This window comes from Liolophura sinensis, chromosome 6 (assembly GCF_032854445.1).
Source record: "Liolophura sinensis isolate JHLJ2023 chromosome 6, CUHK_Ljap_v2, whole genome shotgun sequence".
Taxonomy (NCBI): domain Eukaryota; kingdom Metazoa; phylum Mollusca; class Polyplacophora; order Chitonida; family Chitonidae; genus Liolophura; species Liolophura sinensis.
In genome coordinates this window covers 77,224,416-77,239,635 of record NC_088300.1, presented here as the reverse complement: position 1 = coordinate 77,239,635, position 15,220 = coordinate 77,224,416, and the positions used below count along the sequence as shown (strand labels likewise).

The window sequence follows — 15,220 nt, the reverse complement described above, 5'->3', positions numbered from 1 at the left end:
ATGGAGGACTTCATGACCAAGGTGGTTAGCATGCCAGGGCGGTGCATTGACTCAGTAGCCTCTCACCAATGCAGTTGCTGTGAGTTCATGTCCAGCTCATGCTGGCTTCCTCCCCAGCTGAATGTGGCAAAGTTTGGCAGCAACCTGCAGATGATCGTGAACCCTGAGCTCTGACCGGTTTCCTTGCCGCTGTTGCATCAATGTAATATTTTTGAGTAGAGCATAAATCAAATTAATCAAAGACAGATTCACTAACCACTATTGTCAATTCCTGATGTTCAGGTAAACTGTATAGCTGCATATGTCTTGGGTAAAACTAAATATTCTATTAAATCAAGCCATCCTTGAGGACCTCAGCCTCGACTTCTGTTTGATTTATATATTATCTCTCTCCACCAGGCAAAGGAAAATCTGAAGCAAGCAACAGCGAAACAAAAGCTAAGCCATCTCAGAGAGGAATTAAAAGGTAAAAGCTTGATATGGATGGTTTATAGGAAGGCGGATACCATTTTGTGGAGCTGTACTGGTTTATGATAATATGCACAGAATTAAGATAAAATGTGTTATTTTGATACACCCCCATCGAATGTTTGTCATACAAACTTCCCATATCAGTGACAACCACTATGAACATACTCATGGACAGCTAAAGTTGATTCAATATTTGCTTCTGAAAGATCGCATAATGTTCACTTTGGAGATTATTGGGATAACAGTTCAGTCTTCACTTTGTTTACCTGATTAATATACTGATAAGGTACTTGTTTATTCTGTAGTTGATACTCACGATAATGTTATGTGGGGCTTTCCTATGTGTTGTACAGGGAAAAATCTCCTCCCCCTCCCCGCCGGTCAAGTATGAGACTGAAGAAATTAGAACCCTCAGGGACCCCACTTCCAGTGGAACCAGAACCTGTGGAGCTTAAAGATGAACATGTAAGTGGCTCTTCTTCTCGTAGACTGATCAGAGTTGTGCCAACAGGAATGAACTAATCAATACCAGGGCCTAACCTGGCCCCAGAAGGGCAGGGGGTGGAACCACCGGTGAAGGGCACCTTCATTGCTGAATATTTCAATTCTCATACATTTTTAAGGGCCTCGGATCCTACGGTTGACCTCCACCCCACGTGCACACCACAACACATACCTGGCCCGAAAATTCAGTTTAAGGATGGCTTGCACTTACTGATTTGTGGAGAACTCTGCCATCCTGGATGACACGTGCATTTGATTTTAACATAGTATCATAACTACCCGAGATCATCATTAAAAGTTGTTTCATGCCAAGTCCTTTCACACCAAAGTCAAATATTCTTGATTGTGGATCCAACATTAAATTTGAGTAAAATAAATTTACGAACTTTAAACCTAAACTACTGAAGTTGAAAGGCATCCATTGCTTAAGCCACTGTGGCGAAGGGACGTCAGTTTGCTTTCCCCACACAGAAATTATATTTGCCAAAACTAATGTGGCAAATGGCTGGCTGAAGCCTAGCGACTAAGTAGATAATCTGGGTGGTAAAATGAATTCGGCCTGTTTCTATTTTTTTTGGACACAAAGGGTACGTCGAGGAAACGGCAGCGTCTGGTAATCGGACACTGAGACGGGCTGGATTAGGCCCTGAATACTGCTGAAGATTGAACATTTGACACCTTGTGGTAATGACATAATTTGAAACAAAACAGATCATATAGGAATATGCTCATCCCTTTTGACTGCATTCTCTATTATATTGATCAGCTTTATAACCAGATATGTCTGTTCAGTTTGTTGCGTTTGGATCATTCTGTGTCAAATCAGCCAAAAAAATGTTTTTTTTTTGGCAGTGACCCCCTTGGATTATTTTAAAAAATTGTCAAACACACCATAGTATATATGAGGAATGTTTGCCAAGTTATAGCTCGATTCCAAGTGGGTTTTGAGATATGGCCCTTTAGAAACATCCTGTACTGTTCATTTCGACCATTTTGAAATGCTTATTTGTTCTGGAAGCATTTTCAGATGGCAGTAATTTTCTGTTTAAGAGGACTAGAGGTGAGGAATCCACCTAAGGGGTTTTCCTACTCAGGCTTTCAGAATATGGCCTCAGAAAAGAAATATATACATACTTTTTGATAATAGCCCTGTAAACATCACTTTTTGATTAACGTTTTTCTTAAAATTTTATATTGTCAGGGAGCTGTCATAGGTCAGGTGAAATATACAGGAGATCTTTGTTACCTGGTTAATATTATAAGGTACAACTTCAAAGTTTTATCTTTGATGTACTAGGTGTCTGAACTATGCTCCAGGACAAACAGCTGTCCAGTTTACCCTTTTTTCACCTTAACAGTTCACCATGTTGACAGTTAAACATCACTTTGAATTTTTCTCACATCAAGATACATCTGTTAGCCAGCTATAGAAGAGTTGTTCTGAACTCCTATTAAAATTAAATTTTTTCAAACGCCAACCACCTGACATACGTGTACAGTTTTATGATCATTTATATACATTATACATTGAAAATGAGCATATATGTTATGAAATTCAAAATTTGACACCAATAAAGGTAATATAATGTGAGTCATTTAATTTAATTTTTGCAGTATTAAAATATATTTTTTGATGAAAAATGTCATACAGATTGTATACATACAGCACATAATTATATCCTTCATTATTGTTGGTTTACATTTTGCTACACGTTAAGGCAAACAAAATTTACACAGAAGTTGTTATTCTTTTAGGAGCAGCAAGAGTCAAATGAACCATATCTTCCAAATATACTTCCCAGAAGTGTTGATCACATGTTGCACTTTAGTTTTTTATGTATTTATTTGGCTGGTGTTTTATGCCGTACTCAAGAATATTTCACTAATGCGCAGGCATTAGCTAGCATTATGGTGGGAGAAAATCGGGCAGAGCCCAGGGGGAAACCCACGAGCATCCGCAGGTTTGTTGCACTGGGTCATAACTTCATTGTTTGGGCACGCATAACATTGCCATCCCGTGAACTGATTGACATGCAGAGAGTTTCAACAGACACAATCTTTAGTATAGCTTCTATGGGTACCCATGCAAAACACTGGACAATGGTAATGCAGATTATAAGCCTGAAAGATACATACATGTAGCTTGGATGTGTGATGCTGAGTGGTACATGTGAACTATGTTATGAGAGATAAAATGAAAATGGACATGTCTTTGTTGATCTCATGCAACCATTTCAGTGTCAAACAATGTCTTGGCCAGACAAGAGTAAAGATTAATGTTTGGTTTCAGTGAAACTTGTCATCTTGTAATTAGTGTTCCAACTGTAACCGGTAACGATGCAAGGCACTACTCTCTGTCTGAAAATGATTATGAGAGGATGCTAAATTACCAGATTTTGTTCCTATATATGTACAGTAGTAAGCCAGTCTTCAAATAATCTCAGAAAGGTGATTGACTGAAAGGTTCTTTTTTGGTCCAGGAATGAAAGTCTGATAAATAACATTTTAAGAAAAAACACCAGAGCACTGAAGTGTGACATGTTAAAGACATGTACCACAAATTGTTTTGTCAATTTTGATGATAAAAATGGCTTTTGTCAGTAAATTCTTTCATTGGTTTCCTGAAAGCAAGACAGCTAGTCTGTTGGAGTAATTTTGACAGTTTACTTCACTGTTTTGCAAAGAATTACATTTTGATAGATTTTGTATACATTTTAATGCTGTTATATATGTATTTTTCAAGAAATGGCATATTTCATTGGAATGCAACATGTGACCTCTTGTCTGACCAAGACGGTGTTTGATTCTGCGACAGTTTCTCGAAATCTACAAAAACATCCTGGTTTCCACCTGGTCACTCAACAACACAGTCAATGCACCACAAATTCAAGCTATTTGTATGCTTAACAACAGTGTAAGATGCTGTCTACTAAAGTGTCCGCATTTTAATCTTGCGTGTACTATCAGCTGAAATGGTATGGGAGCCTAAGCTATGAATCAGAAAAATATGTGATGACGTAAGTGCAAATCTACTATGAAGAAATAGTTAAGACTGAATTATTTTAAGGCTCTAATATACGTTCATATGGTTTACTGTGTACAGTAGCAAAGAGTTACAAATAAACCATAACTAAGGGTATAGGATGTGCTACAAGTATATAGGCTTCATTAGATTTTTTGTGAAAAAATATACTTCAGTATTGCAATTAATTTGAGTTGCATAATTTGACTCACATTATAGAACATTATTGCTGTCAAGTGTTAAATTTTAAAAAAATATGTGTAAATTTTCAGTGTATACTGTACACAAATGATCATTCAACATAGGCCAGGTGCTTAGCTCTTCAAGAATCTAATTTTAATAGAAAAAGTTGAGAACAATTCTTGAATTTTGTTGGCTAAGAGATGTATCTTGATGTGAGAAAAAATTCAAGAGCTGTCTGTCATCATGGTGAACTTGTAATGTGAAAAAGGTCATCTGTCCTGGAGCATAGTTCAGACACCTAGTACATGAAAGATAAAGTTTTGAAGCGGTCAGGCCTTGTACAAATGATCATGTACCTAAATAATATTAATAAGGTAACAAAGATCTCCTGTATATTTCACCAGACGTCTGGCAGGGCAGCTCCCTGCAAACACGAAATTTAACAAAAGCCTTAATCTAAAGTGTGATGTTTAAGGGCTATTATTTCAAAAACTATTCAGTATATTTCTTTTTCTGAGGCCATATTCTGAAAGCTTGGGTAGGAAAACCCCAGTAGGTGGATTTCCAGATCTCTAGTCCCCTGGAATAGAAAATTGCTAAAAATGCTTCTGGAACAAATAAGCATTTCAAGAAATTGAACAGACCATGGCATTTCTAAAGGGCCGTATGTCAACAACCATGTGGAATATGGAGCTATAAATTAGCAGACCATCCTCATGTATCCTTAGGTATGTTTGTGAAGTTTTTCAAAATAATCCAAGGGCTCCAGTTATGCTGTCCCTATATAGCAGTGTTTGTGCATGGTGCAAACAATATTTAAAAATAAGTTCTATGTCCATTTTCATGAATTTCTCAGTTGTCAGTGAGGTAAATGTAAGAAAGATCAAAGTATACCAATAACCAGCAAAATACAGGCAGCAGTTCAAGATGGCTGTCACAGGCACGGATAACTATCAATGCTTCGGCTGCTTATAAACTGGAAAAACTGATATTTCCAATGAGCCAGTGTAGATCATGAGTCTGCACAGGAGACCTTTGGAGGTGATTTGAAATGCCAATGGTGGCCATCGACTTGAAGTTCGGAGAAGTTTCAACGATGTTTTTGATGATGAATGCCAGAATATTAAAATAGCACACTAAATCCATCCAGAGTGGCTAACGTATCTGTTGTGACCCTTTCCTCGTTAAGGCTCGGCCCCCTGCAGGACCCCTGGGGATGTCTGACCGTTTGTATGGCAACACAGATATTGGCCACTGTAACAGACTACGGGAGAAGATAGAGCACTTCTCTGACACTAAAGCAAAGGTTATCCGTGGTCAACAGGCAAAGAGTACTCTGGACAGGTAAACATTCAGCCTGAGAGGTGTACTAAACCATAAAGCACACTGGCATTTTTGTTACTTTCATAATTAAAAGTACATGTGTACATGTATGTCTTTGCATGGTAGAAAATATTAGTGCAAAATGTAAGCTTTATTCAGGGGTGATGTAATGCACTGAGAAGATATCCCAAAGAAACAAGGGTGTAGAAGTAATTACTACTGGTATTTGGTGAAATGGTTATAAAACAAATATTTTCTACTGTATCCTTTCACTGAATGCATAAAGTAACAAGTTATGCCCAAGGGTTTACCTTAAAATCATCTTTTTGCATTTCCAGCTATATAAAATCAATGGCAAAAACCAAATTGACATCAGACAGAGTGGCTAAAGTAGTTCCTGACCGTGTGTTTTCTGTGGCCATTCACCCCACACGTGACAAGGTTTTGGTGGCAGGAGGTGGGAAGTGGGGTGCAGTAGGACTTTGGGATGTGGTAAGCTGACAATTGTACATGTCTGAGCACAGTACAAACAATATTTAATATCTTAAGTGTTTAGTACGCCAGCCAGTGTATGGTTACCACCTTAATCAAACAAGCTTGTTGACAGGCTAAGTGTCACATAGTGCTGCTATGTTTTACCGGAGTTGCACTTTATTATGTGAAGGGGCTAGCGTGCTAGCACAGCACAATGACAAAGAAGCTTCTCACCAAGGTGACCGCTGTGAATTCACCCAGCAACCTGCAGAAGGTCGTGTGGTTCCCTGAGCCCAGTTTCTTTCCAACATAGTGTGGCCGCCGTCGTATAAGTAAATATTCTTGAGTATGGCGTAAAACACCGATAAAATAAATAATCATTATTTGGAGAAACTTTTGTCGCTGGCAGTTTGAACACACTCAGTCCTGAACTACTTTGTCACCCGGTGCATGCACATTTCTTATTAAGTAATGTTACAGTGATCAGCAGTCATGTGCCCTTTACCAAATCTGACTCGATTTATTTGGTAAGTACCTGTTCCTGCTCACAGGATGATATTGAAGATGACCAGCAGGGAGTTGTGACTTTAGTACCTCATTCCAGACCTGTGAACCATCTTATCTTCCCCACATGGCATCAAGATAGACTCTACTCATGCAGCTATGATGGGTCCTTGAGATGTGCTCATTTTGACAGAGGGGTGTTTGAAGAGGTAAACCTGGCTGCTTTTTTGACTTTTTTGAATTAGAAAATAAGTCACTAAGAACAAGTTTAACCTTATGTCACACTTGAAATGTAGTAAGTCATTTTTATGACTTCCCAAGTTATGTTTTTGCCGAGGTTTATTAGTCTGTCTTTCAGTAACATTACAGAAAAGGTTAATCTAGGTATCTGGATGAAATGTTGTGCACATCTTGGTCTTAACCTTGTGATCTAATCCATTAATTTTTGGTGGTGATCGAAAGAGGGTCTAGAAGTGTTTCTTCACCATATAGAGATAGAAATGCAGAGTATTGCCTCTTTGCAGTTGAGGGACACATACAGAATATCTTCTGCTGTAGTTAAGTGAAGAGGTCCAATTCCAAATGCCCTAATGTCTTCATTATCACTGTTGAATATATTAAATACATTTCAGTTTTCTTTGGTTCTGAAGGATCGTTCTGTAAGAATATAAATACAAAAAAAATGTGTGGTCAAAGACTGAAAGCCTCCAATTACAGTGGAAGATGAGATATATAAGCAGACCATTTATGTAGTTAGGTGATGTTTTACCTATATTCCAGGTGTACTCAGCCCCAGTGGATGAGTACTTACTGCTCAGGAACTTTGAGTGTTTGAATGTGGATAGCCTGTTGGTTGGGCAATCTGACGGCAGTGTGGCTATGGTAGACCGTAGGACACCAGGGTGAGCAAACAGGGCAGACTGGCTACTATATCTAATAGTGTGGCTATGGTAGACCGTAGGACACCAGGGTGAGCAAACAGGACAGACTGGCTACTGTATCTAACAGTGTGGCTATGGTATACCGTAGGACACCAGGGTGAGGGAACAGGACAGACTGGTTACCGTACCTAACAGTATTACTGCCAACATTATTGGAAAGCAGTAAAGTAAGAGAGAAGGTGTTAGGGTTTATTTGGATTGTTCCCACTCAGTGATTCACCAGCCCTTGGCTTGTGGACTACATGTACATCAATATAGTGAACTGAAGTCTTCTTGAATGTTTTGGAGAAGAAATTGTCTTGGTCTTATTTGACTATAACCCAATTGAGGTAGGTAAAAGACCCTGTGCCATATTTGCCCAAGAGTTCAGCGTTAAGAGGCTTTAGCTATACTTTAGCTAGAAATGACTAATATTTCTCAAACATGATATGTTTGGTCCACCTATTCTCTCCTTGTACTTAGAAGTGAGAATCTTCTCTTGTTAGGTAGAAATTAAAGGCAGGATAAATTTACCTTGCAATGTATGTGTAACCTGTGAGAGCAACATATCTTCAGACTGGGATGTTGTGAAAGTAGGAAACTGGGAAGACCATATTGGAACTGTAATATACGAACAGATGAAGTAAAGAAAAAAAAAAACAGGTTAGATTGACTGGCATAGTTTTAATAAATGTTGAGTGTGGCCAGATGTTGCCATATATAAGTTACGGGGCTTACCAGCTGGAGATTTGAACCTGCGATCTGTGCATTTGGAGTCCACGCTTCTGCCACTAAACTAAAAGGAAATTCCCTCTAACCCGGAGGTAGATAGCGCTTATATACCACCCTGCTACAAACATAATGTTACTCAGCTTCAAACATTCCCATTTCATGTTGTTCCTATATTTTAGTATGTCACCAACATATTTCATACCATGGGCCTCCTTTGCTCAGTTGGTTAGCACAGCGCAATGACCCAGGAGCCACTCATCAATGCGGTCGCTTTGAGTTCAAGTCCAGCTCATGCTGGCTTCTGTGGATGGTAGTGGTTTTCCCTGGGCTCTGTCCGGTTTCTTTCCACCATAATGCTGACCGCCGTCGTATAAGTGAAACATTCTTGAGTACAGCGTAAAACACCAGTCAAAAAAATAAATATTTTCATTAACCTCACCCCTCGTGTTGTAACCAAAAACCATTGTAGAATTGGTTATTGATTATTTTGTAGGACAGAAGCAGAGAGTTTGTACAGTTTACACAGGAAGCCTCTTCGTACAGTCAGTGTTCATCCAGTTCAAAAAGATTACTTCATCACCTCTTGTGCAGATGGGTAAGATTTTGTTATCCAATTCACAAAGACCACTTCATCAGCTCTTGTGCAGATGGGTAAGGTATTGTTATCTAGTTCAAAAAGACCACTTCATCAGCTCTTGTGTGGATGAATAAGGTTTTGTTATGCGGATGGGTAACGTTTTGTTATCCAGTTCACAAAGACCACTTCATCAGCTCTTGTGCGGATGGATAAGGTTTTGTTATGCGGATGGGTAACGTTTTGTTATCCAGTTCACAAAGACCACTTCATCAGCTCTTGTGCGGATGGATAAGGTTTTGTTATGCGGATGGGTAACGTTTTGTTATCCAGTTCACAAAGACCACTTCATCAGCTCTTGTGCAGATGGATAAGGTTTTGTTATGCGGGTGGGTAACGTTTTGTTATCCAGTTCACAAAGACCACTTCATCAGCTCTTGTGCGGATGGATAAGGTTTTGTTATGCGGATGGGTAAGGTTTTGTTATCCAATTCACAAAGACCACTTCATCAGCTCTTGTGCGGATGGATAAGGTTTTGTTATGCAGATGGGTAAGGTTTTGTTATCCAATTCACAAAGACCACTTCATCAGCTCTTGTGCGGATGGGTAACGTTTTGTTATGCGGATGGGTAACGTTTTGTATCCAGTTCACAAAGACCACTTCATCAGCTCTTGTGCGGATGGGTAAGGTTTTGTTATCCAGTTCACACAGACCACTTCATCAGTTCTTGTGCGAATGGGTAAGGTTTTGTTATCCAGTTCACAGAGACCACTTCATCAGCTCTTGTGTGGCTGGGTAAGGTTTTGTTATCCAGTTCACAGAGACCACTTCATCAGCTCTTGTGCGGATGGATAAGGTTTTGTTATCCAGTTCACAAAGACCACTTCATCAGCTCTTGTGCGGATGGGTAACGTTTTGTTATCCAGTTCACAAAGACCACTTCATCAGCTCTTGTGTGGATGGATAAGGTTTTGTTATGCGGATGGGTAAGGTTTTGTTATCCAGTTCATAGAGACCACTTCATCAGTTCTTGTGCGGATGGGTAAGGTTTTGTTATCCAGTTCACAGAGACCACTTCATCAGCTCTTGTGCGGATGGATAAGGTTTTGTTATGCGAATGGGTAAGGTTTTGTTATCCAGTTCACAGAGACCACTTCATCAGCTCTTGTTCGGATGGATAAGATTTTGTTATGTGGATGGGTAAGGTTTTGTTATCCAGTTCACACAGACCACTTCATCAGTTCTTGTGCGGATGGGTAAGGTTTTGTTATCCAGTTCACAAAAAACACTTCATCAGTACTTGTTGTGCGGATGGGTAAGGTTTTGTTATCAGGCCAAATATTGTATGATGATATTCTTGTGCAAATGATGGCTTCTAAGGTTTGATAACAGTTTATGTAGTACTACATCAGAAGAGTAAACTGTCCTGTGTTGTATTTGTTATTTCCAAGAATATATATCCAATGATTTTGCCTTTCACTTGAACTGCTGAATATGGGAGATAACTGTTTTGAGAGGACACCGTAAAGATTCCTGCTCAGCAGGACAAACAAACCCACATGGTTTGTATCCATGTTAAACCCTAGTAACCTGCAGCAGTCATATGCAAATCAGAAAATTTCATGTATTTTAAGTTTTCTGACACTTTACTGGGACTTAAGGATATTTTCAAGGAGAATAATATGAAAAATATCCTGGGCTGTTCTCAAAGTCTCCCATGTTGTAGTAATGGGGTATGCTGGTATGTTTTAGTTTGTCCTACATGCATATTGATGCGCCAGACAGTTCAGCCATCTGACTTTAGTGCATCAGGTTTCATTAAGCAGGACTCTTGTCCATTAGAGCTCCACAGGCTGTACAAGTTTTTTTCCTTTTTGTTCAAATACAAACTGGTGAACTAAAAATGATTCCAGTTTCTTGTCCTGTTGTTAGCTTATGGACATACCTGGTGCTGACAGATATTGTGGTCTTACGTTTATTTAACAGCCCTAACAGTAGTGTCTCATCATATTTCCAGTGTAGTATTTATTTATTGGATTGATGTTTTACATCCTACTCAAGAATATCTGACTTACACATCGGTAGCCCAATGTGGTAAAGTTATTGGTGTGTTTGCACAGGATAACTATGGTTTGAGTTTGGACAGTCTTTTATTCACATCAGATATTATGCCAACAGTAGTTGTTGAAGCTTATGTTGTGTTTCAGGAATGTATCTTTGTGGGATATCAGAAATCTCAAGAGTGGTATGAAGAAAAACAATTCCAGTATTGTTGACCTTCACCATGGCAAGGGAGTTAACTCTGCATATTTCTCCCCAATCACTGGCAATTTCATCCTGACAACATCAATGGATGATAAACTCAGGTAAGTTGTGATTCAAATTGTGACACAGAACAGGGGAGGGGGTGGGGGTATAGAAATTCCGTGCAGTTGATGTTCGATTTTCCTTACATTTGAAGTAATAATACATGTGCTTTTTGTGTATTAAGCTTTATCTATACCTGTACTTTTGTTGTCTTTGGAGCTGGATTGACGTACAGCATTACATGTCGAGATCCAATATGTAGAAATTATCAGTTATACCGCGGTACCTACCAGAAAGGACCCTGATAAATGAAGTCTCTTGTATATAATGTTAGTACGACCAAGGAATGTCTTTTTGTCACTACTGATCCCAAAGTGAATTTAAAGTTTAATAATAATAATTGCAAAGTTTCCTAGATATGACTATAGTTTATTAATTTTCTGTCTAACTTCAGTGTGTTTGACAGTTCTTCCCTAACAACAAAAATCCCTTTGAAAAAAGCTATAAGGTAAGCCCATAGTGTTGTGTTTACAGTTGTCGTTTTATGTACTCGATTTTAATCTAATGTTATTATAGGCTTTGTAAATAAATTTGCCTCACTGACACAGTTATATTGATTGTTTAGGTGGCGTCAGTTGTGGAATGGTTATCTTGCTAGCACAGCACACTGGCGTATAAGCCTGTCACCATTGTGGTTGGTGGGAGTTTAACTCCAGCTCATGCCGGCATCCACTCTCATCCGCCAGCAACCTGTGGATGGTTGTGGGTTGCCCCCCAGGCTTTCACTGAAATATTTGTTAGTTAGGTGTGAAGTACCAAATATATAAATAAATTAAAGCTGTTACACAGCCATGTTGTGTGGGTCCACGGTACTAGAAAATTAAATAAAATTATGATTGTATTTTACTCTGTACTAGGTAACATGAATACCTCCAGTGAACTCTTTCTTGTGTGTCATCTTCAAGTTTTGACTATACAGTGACATTGATCCTTTGTTATCAGACACAATAATTACACTGGTCGCTGGTTGACTGTGTTTCGAGCTGTATGGCATCCTGCCAGAGAGGACATCTTCGTTGTCGGAAGCATGGAGCGACCAAGACGAGTGAGTGATCTTCCCTTTCTAGGAGGGCTTACTTTTGTTTGTGTTTGTCCTTAGTGATGATTTTTTCTCTCACACAGCTGGGGTCAGCTAAATGGGTGGAGGAAAGAGTGCAGCCATGAGGATGTCATTCCACGTGTGATTGAATCGGGATTTATTTGTTAGTTTGTGTGTGGTGCACTTATTGTTTACTTGTGTTTATACCCCGAGTACTGAACTGTGTTATCTACATTACTTGTCAGCCACTCTTGCATTTCGTCTGTCTCTGCTGCATTTTACATGCCAATCACACTCTTCACCTGCCACCCATACACATATTAAATTTAACATTCAGCAAGAAAACGCCAGGTAATGTATAACTGAATATGGTCCCGAACTTTAATTCAGTAAACAAATAGGATCAGGTTTTAGTGGTTTAGATGCTTGTCTGTGGACACCAAATAGGATCAGGTTTTAGTGGTTTAGATGCTTGTCTGTTTGGACACCAAATAAGATTGGGTTTTAGTGGTTTAGATGCTTGTCTGTTAGGACACCAAAAAGGTTTGGGTTTTAGGGGTTTAGATGCATGTCTGTTTGGACACCAAATAGGATCGGGTTTTAGTGGTTTAGATGCTTGTGTATTAGGACACCAAATAGGATCGGGTTTTAGTGGTTTATATGCTTGTGTGTGAGGACACCAAATAGGATCAGGTCTTAGTGGTTTAGATGCATGTCTGTTTGGACACCAAATAGGATCGGGTTTTAGTGGTTTAGATGCTTATCTGTTAGGGCACCAAATAGGATTGGGTTTTAGTGATTTAGATGCTTGTCTGTGGACACCAAACAGGATTGGGTTTTAGTGGTTTAGAGTCTGTAGGACACCAAACAGGATAGGGTTTTAGTGGTTTAGATGCTTGTCTGTTAAGACACTTGGGTCATAGGTTCAATCCCAGACTTGGACAGGGAATTGTTTGTATTCACCTGCTTCCATAGTTCCCATGGTCTTGGTGGCAGCAAGCTGTCCACTGTGCTGCTTGGCCTCAAGGGAAGTTTGCTTGAGATTAGTCTTCGACCAATATGACATACACGTGTATTCCAACACAGAGGAAAGATTGTCAGTGACTTGCCAAAGGCCTGTGGTTTATTCTGCACTTTCCAAATTTCTCCACTCATGAGGCCCTTCAGATGAAACCCAGAAGACATTCAACACATGTGCATGGATACTGTCAAAAAGAAGCCTTTGTCAGCTGGTACAGGAAACTTTGGGGCACATAATCAGATGGTGCATATTTTGGCATATTAGTCTTAATAGAATGTTACCTGATCTGGACAGGTTTCTTAAATATTTTCTGAACAGGATGGTGTTTAGTCTGTGAAATGATGCTTTCAAATTGCACCATTCTAAACTTATGCTGAAATGGTCAGAACTTACAGGTGTGCATATTTCTCTGTGAAAATTTTAATTGTTAATCTGGATGTTGATTTACGTTCCAGATTGAGGTGATCGACTTGACTGGGAACTTGGTGCACACATTTGATGATGAGGAATATTTGGGATCAGTATGTTCCCAGAATGCCTTTCATCCTACACGACCTGTGGTAGTGGGAGGTAACTCTAGCGGCAGGCTGCATGTGTTCATGTAGCTGTTCGAGTTGCATTGAATACACTGACTGAAAGTGATTTTGCGGAGTGATAAAACTATTACATTAGTGTGGTATTTGTCTGTACTGATCATACTGCTACATGAATGTGGTTTGGAAGATTGATTGGACATTTACAAAGATATGTTTGTCATTGCTACATGACCGTGATATGACAATAAGCAATGTCTGCATATAGTTTATTTCTGCCCCATATATACATTTATTTAGTTGTAGAACATTTATATGACATTCCCAGGTATATAATGTAGTCATATTCATATTTCAAACATATGTTGGTTTTCACGATAGAAAAGACTTTGGCTTTGTAATTACATCTGGTTAGGTCATAAGTCATGTTTTTCATTTAAACTTTTTATGCTTGATCTGTATATTTCGATATTGTTGTAAATATTCCCGTCATTGAGTACAAACACTCCTACATCCATGTATTTACGGACCAATAGACCTTTAGTTATGTATTATCATACTGCTACCTTGGCATTTGTGAGCAGATATTAACAAGGAAACGTAGCAAGTCTTTATCTAGGAAGATTGTATGAATTTGTTTGCATCTGCAGAATTGTCGCAGTTCATTGTTTCTTGTAGACTTTCAGTGAGCTTTTCATGAACATGTGGAGAACAGTCGTTTCTAATAATTTATGCATATCACAACAGCTCTTATGTCAGATTGATTTACCTGTGAGAGTTTTCAGCTGTATAGAAAGGTCACTTACTAGTAGAAAGAAACTTAGCGGAAACTGTTACCCATACTTTAGTTGTCCTAACAAAGCCCTTACCTGAAAGGATTGGTTGGGTGAATGAGTTTGTTACCAAGGAAAAGTGAATGATAAAATAATTTGTGTTATGTCACGAACCAAGGGTTATTTTACAAAGTGCAGAATTATAAAGGACTTTTTTGTGAAGTAAATTATATGTGTGGCCATCTGTTATGCCATCATTTTGTGCACCATTTTTTTTAGTGAATTCTTCATATTTTAAAGATTATTTGTCATTTTAGGTTCTTAAAGAAGCCGAGGTTTAGATTGTCCTTCACAAACTGAATACAAATTTTTTTTTTAAACAAAATCTTTTCACTGTGCCAGTTCTTAGCATTGATAACCCCATAATGTGTTACATGTATTATGTTAATTGAAGATATCGGTTCTCATTGCCCTTTGACCTCCATTGTACCTCCATTGTACCTTGTTGTGCAGCATTATCAGTAAAGTCTTAACAACAAAAAATGGTATTGATGAGTTTTCTGTTGATTGCAGGATTTCCTCTGAAATCCTTAAAAATATTTGAATTTTGTTTTGTCATAACTTTAAGGTCCCTGATAGTGCTGGAGAAAGATTAGAGTTTGGCTATTGACAGTTGTTTTGAGGTATAACCAACACCTGTAACTGATGGACGAATGAAAGCACATTTTTGTTGAGAAGTACTTGATGGTTAGCCATATAGTGAGCTTAAAAAAGCAAA

The 15,220-nt window shown here is 38.7% G+C and overlaps 1 protein-coding gene across 1 annotated transcript; it reads left to right on the top strand.

Annotated features, from left to right (window-relative positions):
• On the top strand, nt 1-14,973 carry LOC135467576 (WD repeat-containing protein 76-like). Its single transcript, XM_064745348.1, has 12 exons — nt 1-79; nt 400-466; nt 825-936; nt 5,370-5,524; nt 5,842-5,995; nt 6,529-6,690; nt 7,262-7,383; nt 8,627-8,728; nt 10,917-11,075; nt 11,471-11,524; nt 12,019-12,121; nt 13,592-14,973. Exons 1-12 carry the CDS (start codon nt 1-3, stop codon nt 13,739-13,741), a joined length of 1,419 nt encoding a protein of 472 aa, XP_064601418.1. The 3' UTR covers nt 13,742-14,973.
• Nucleotides 14,974-15,220: the final 247 nt, after the last annotated feature.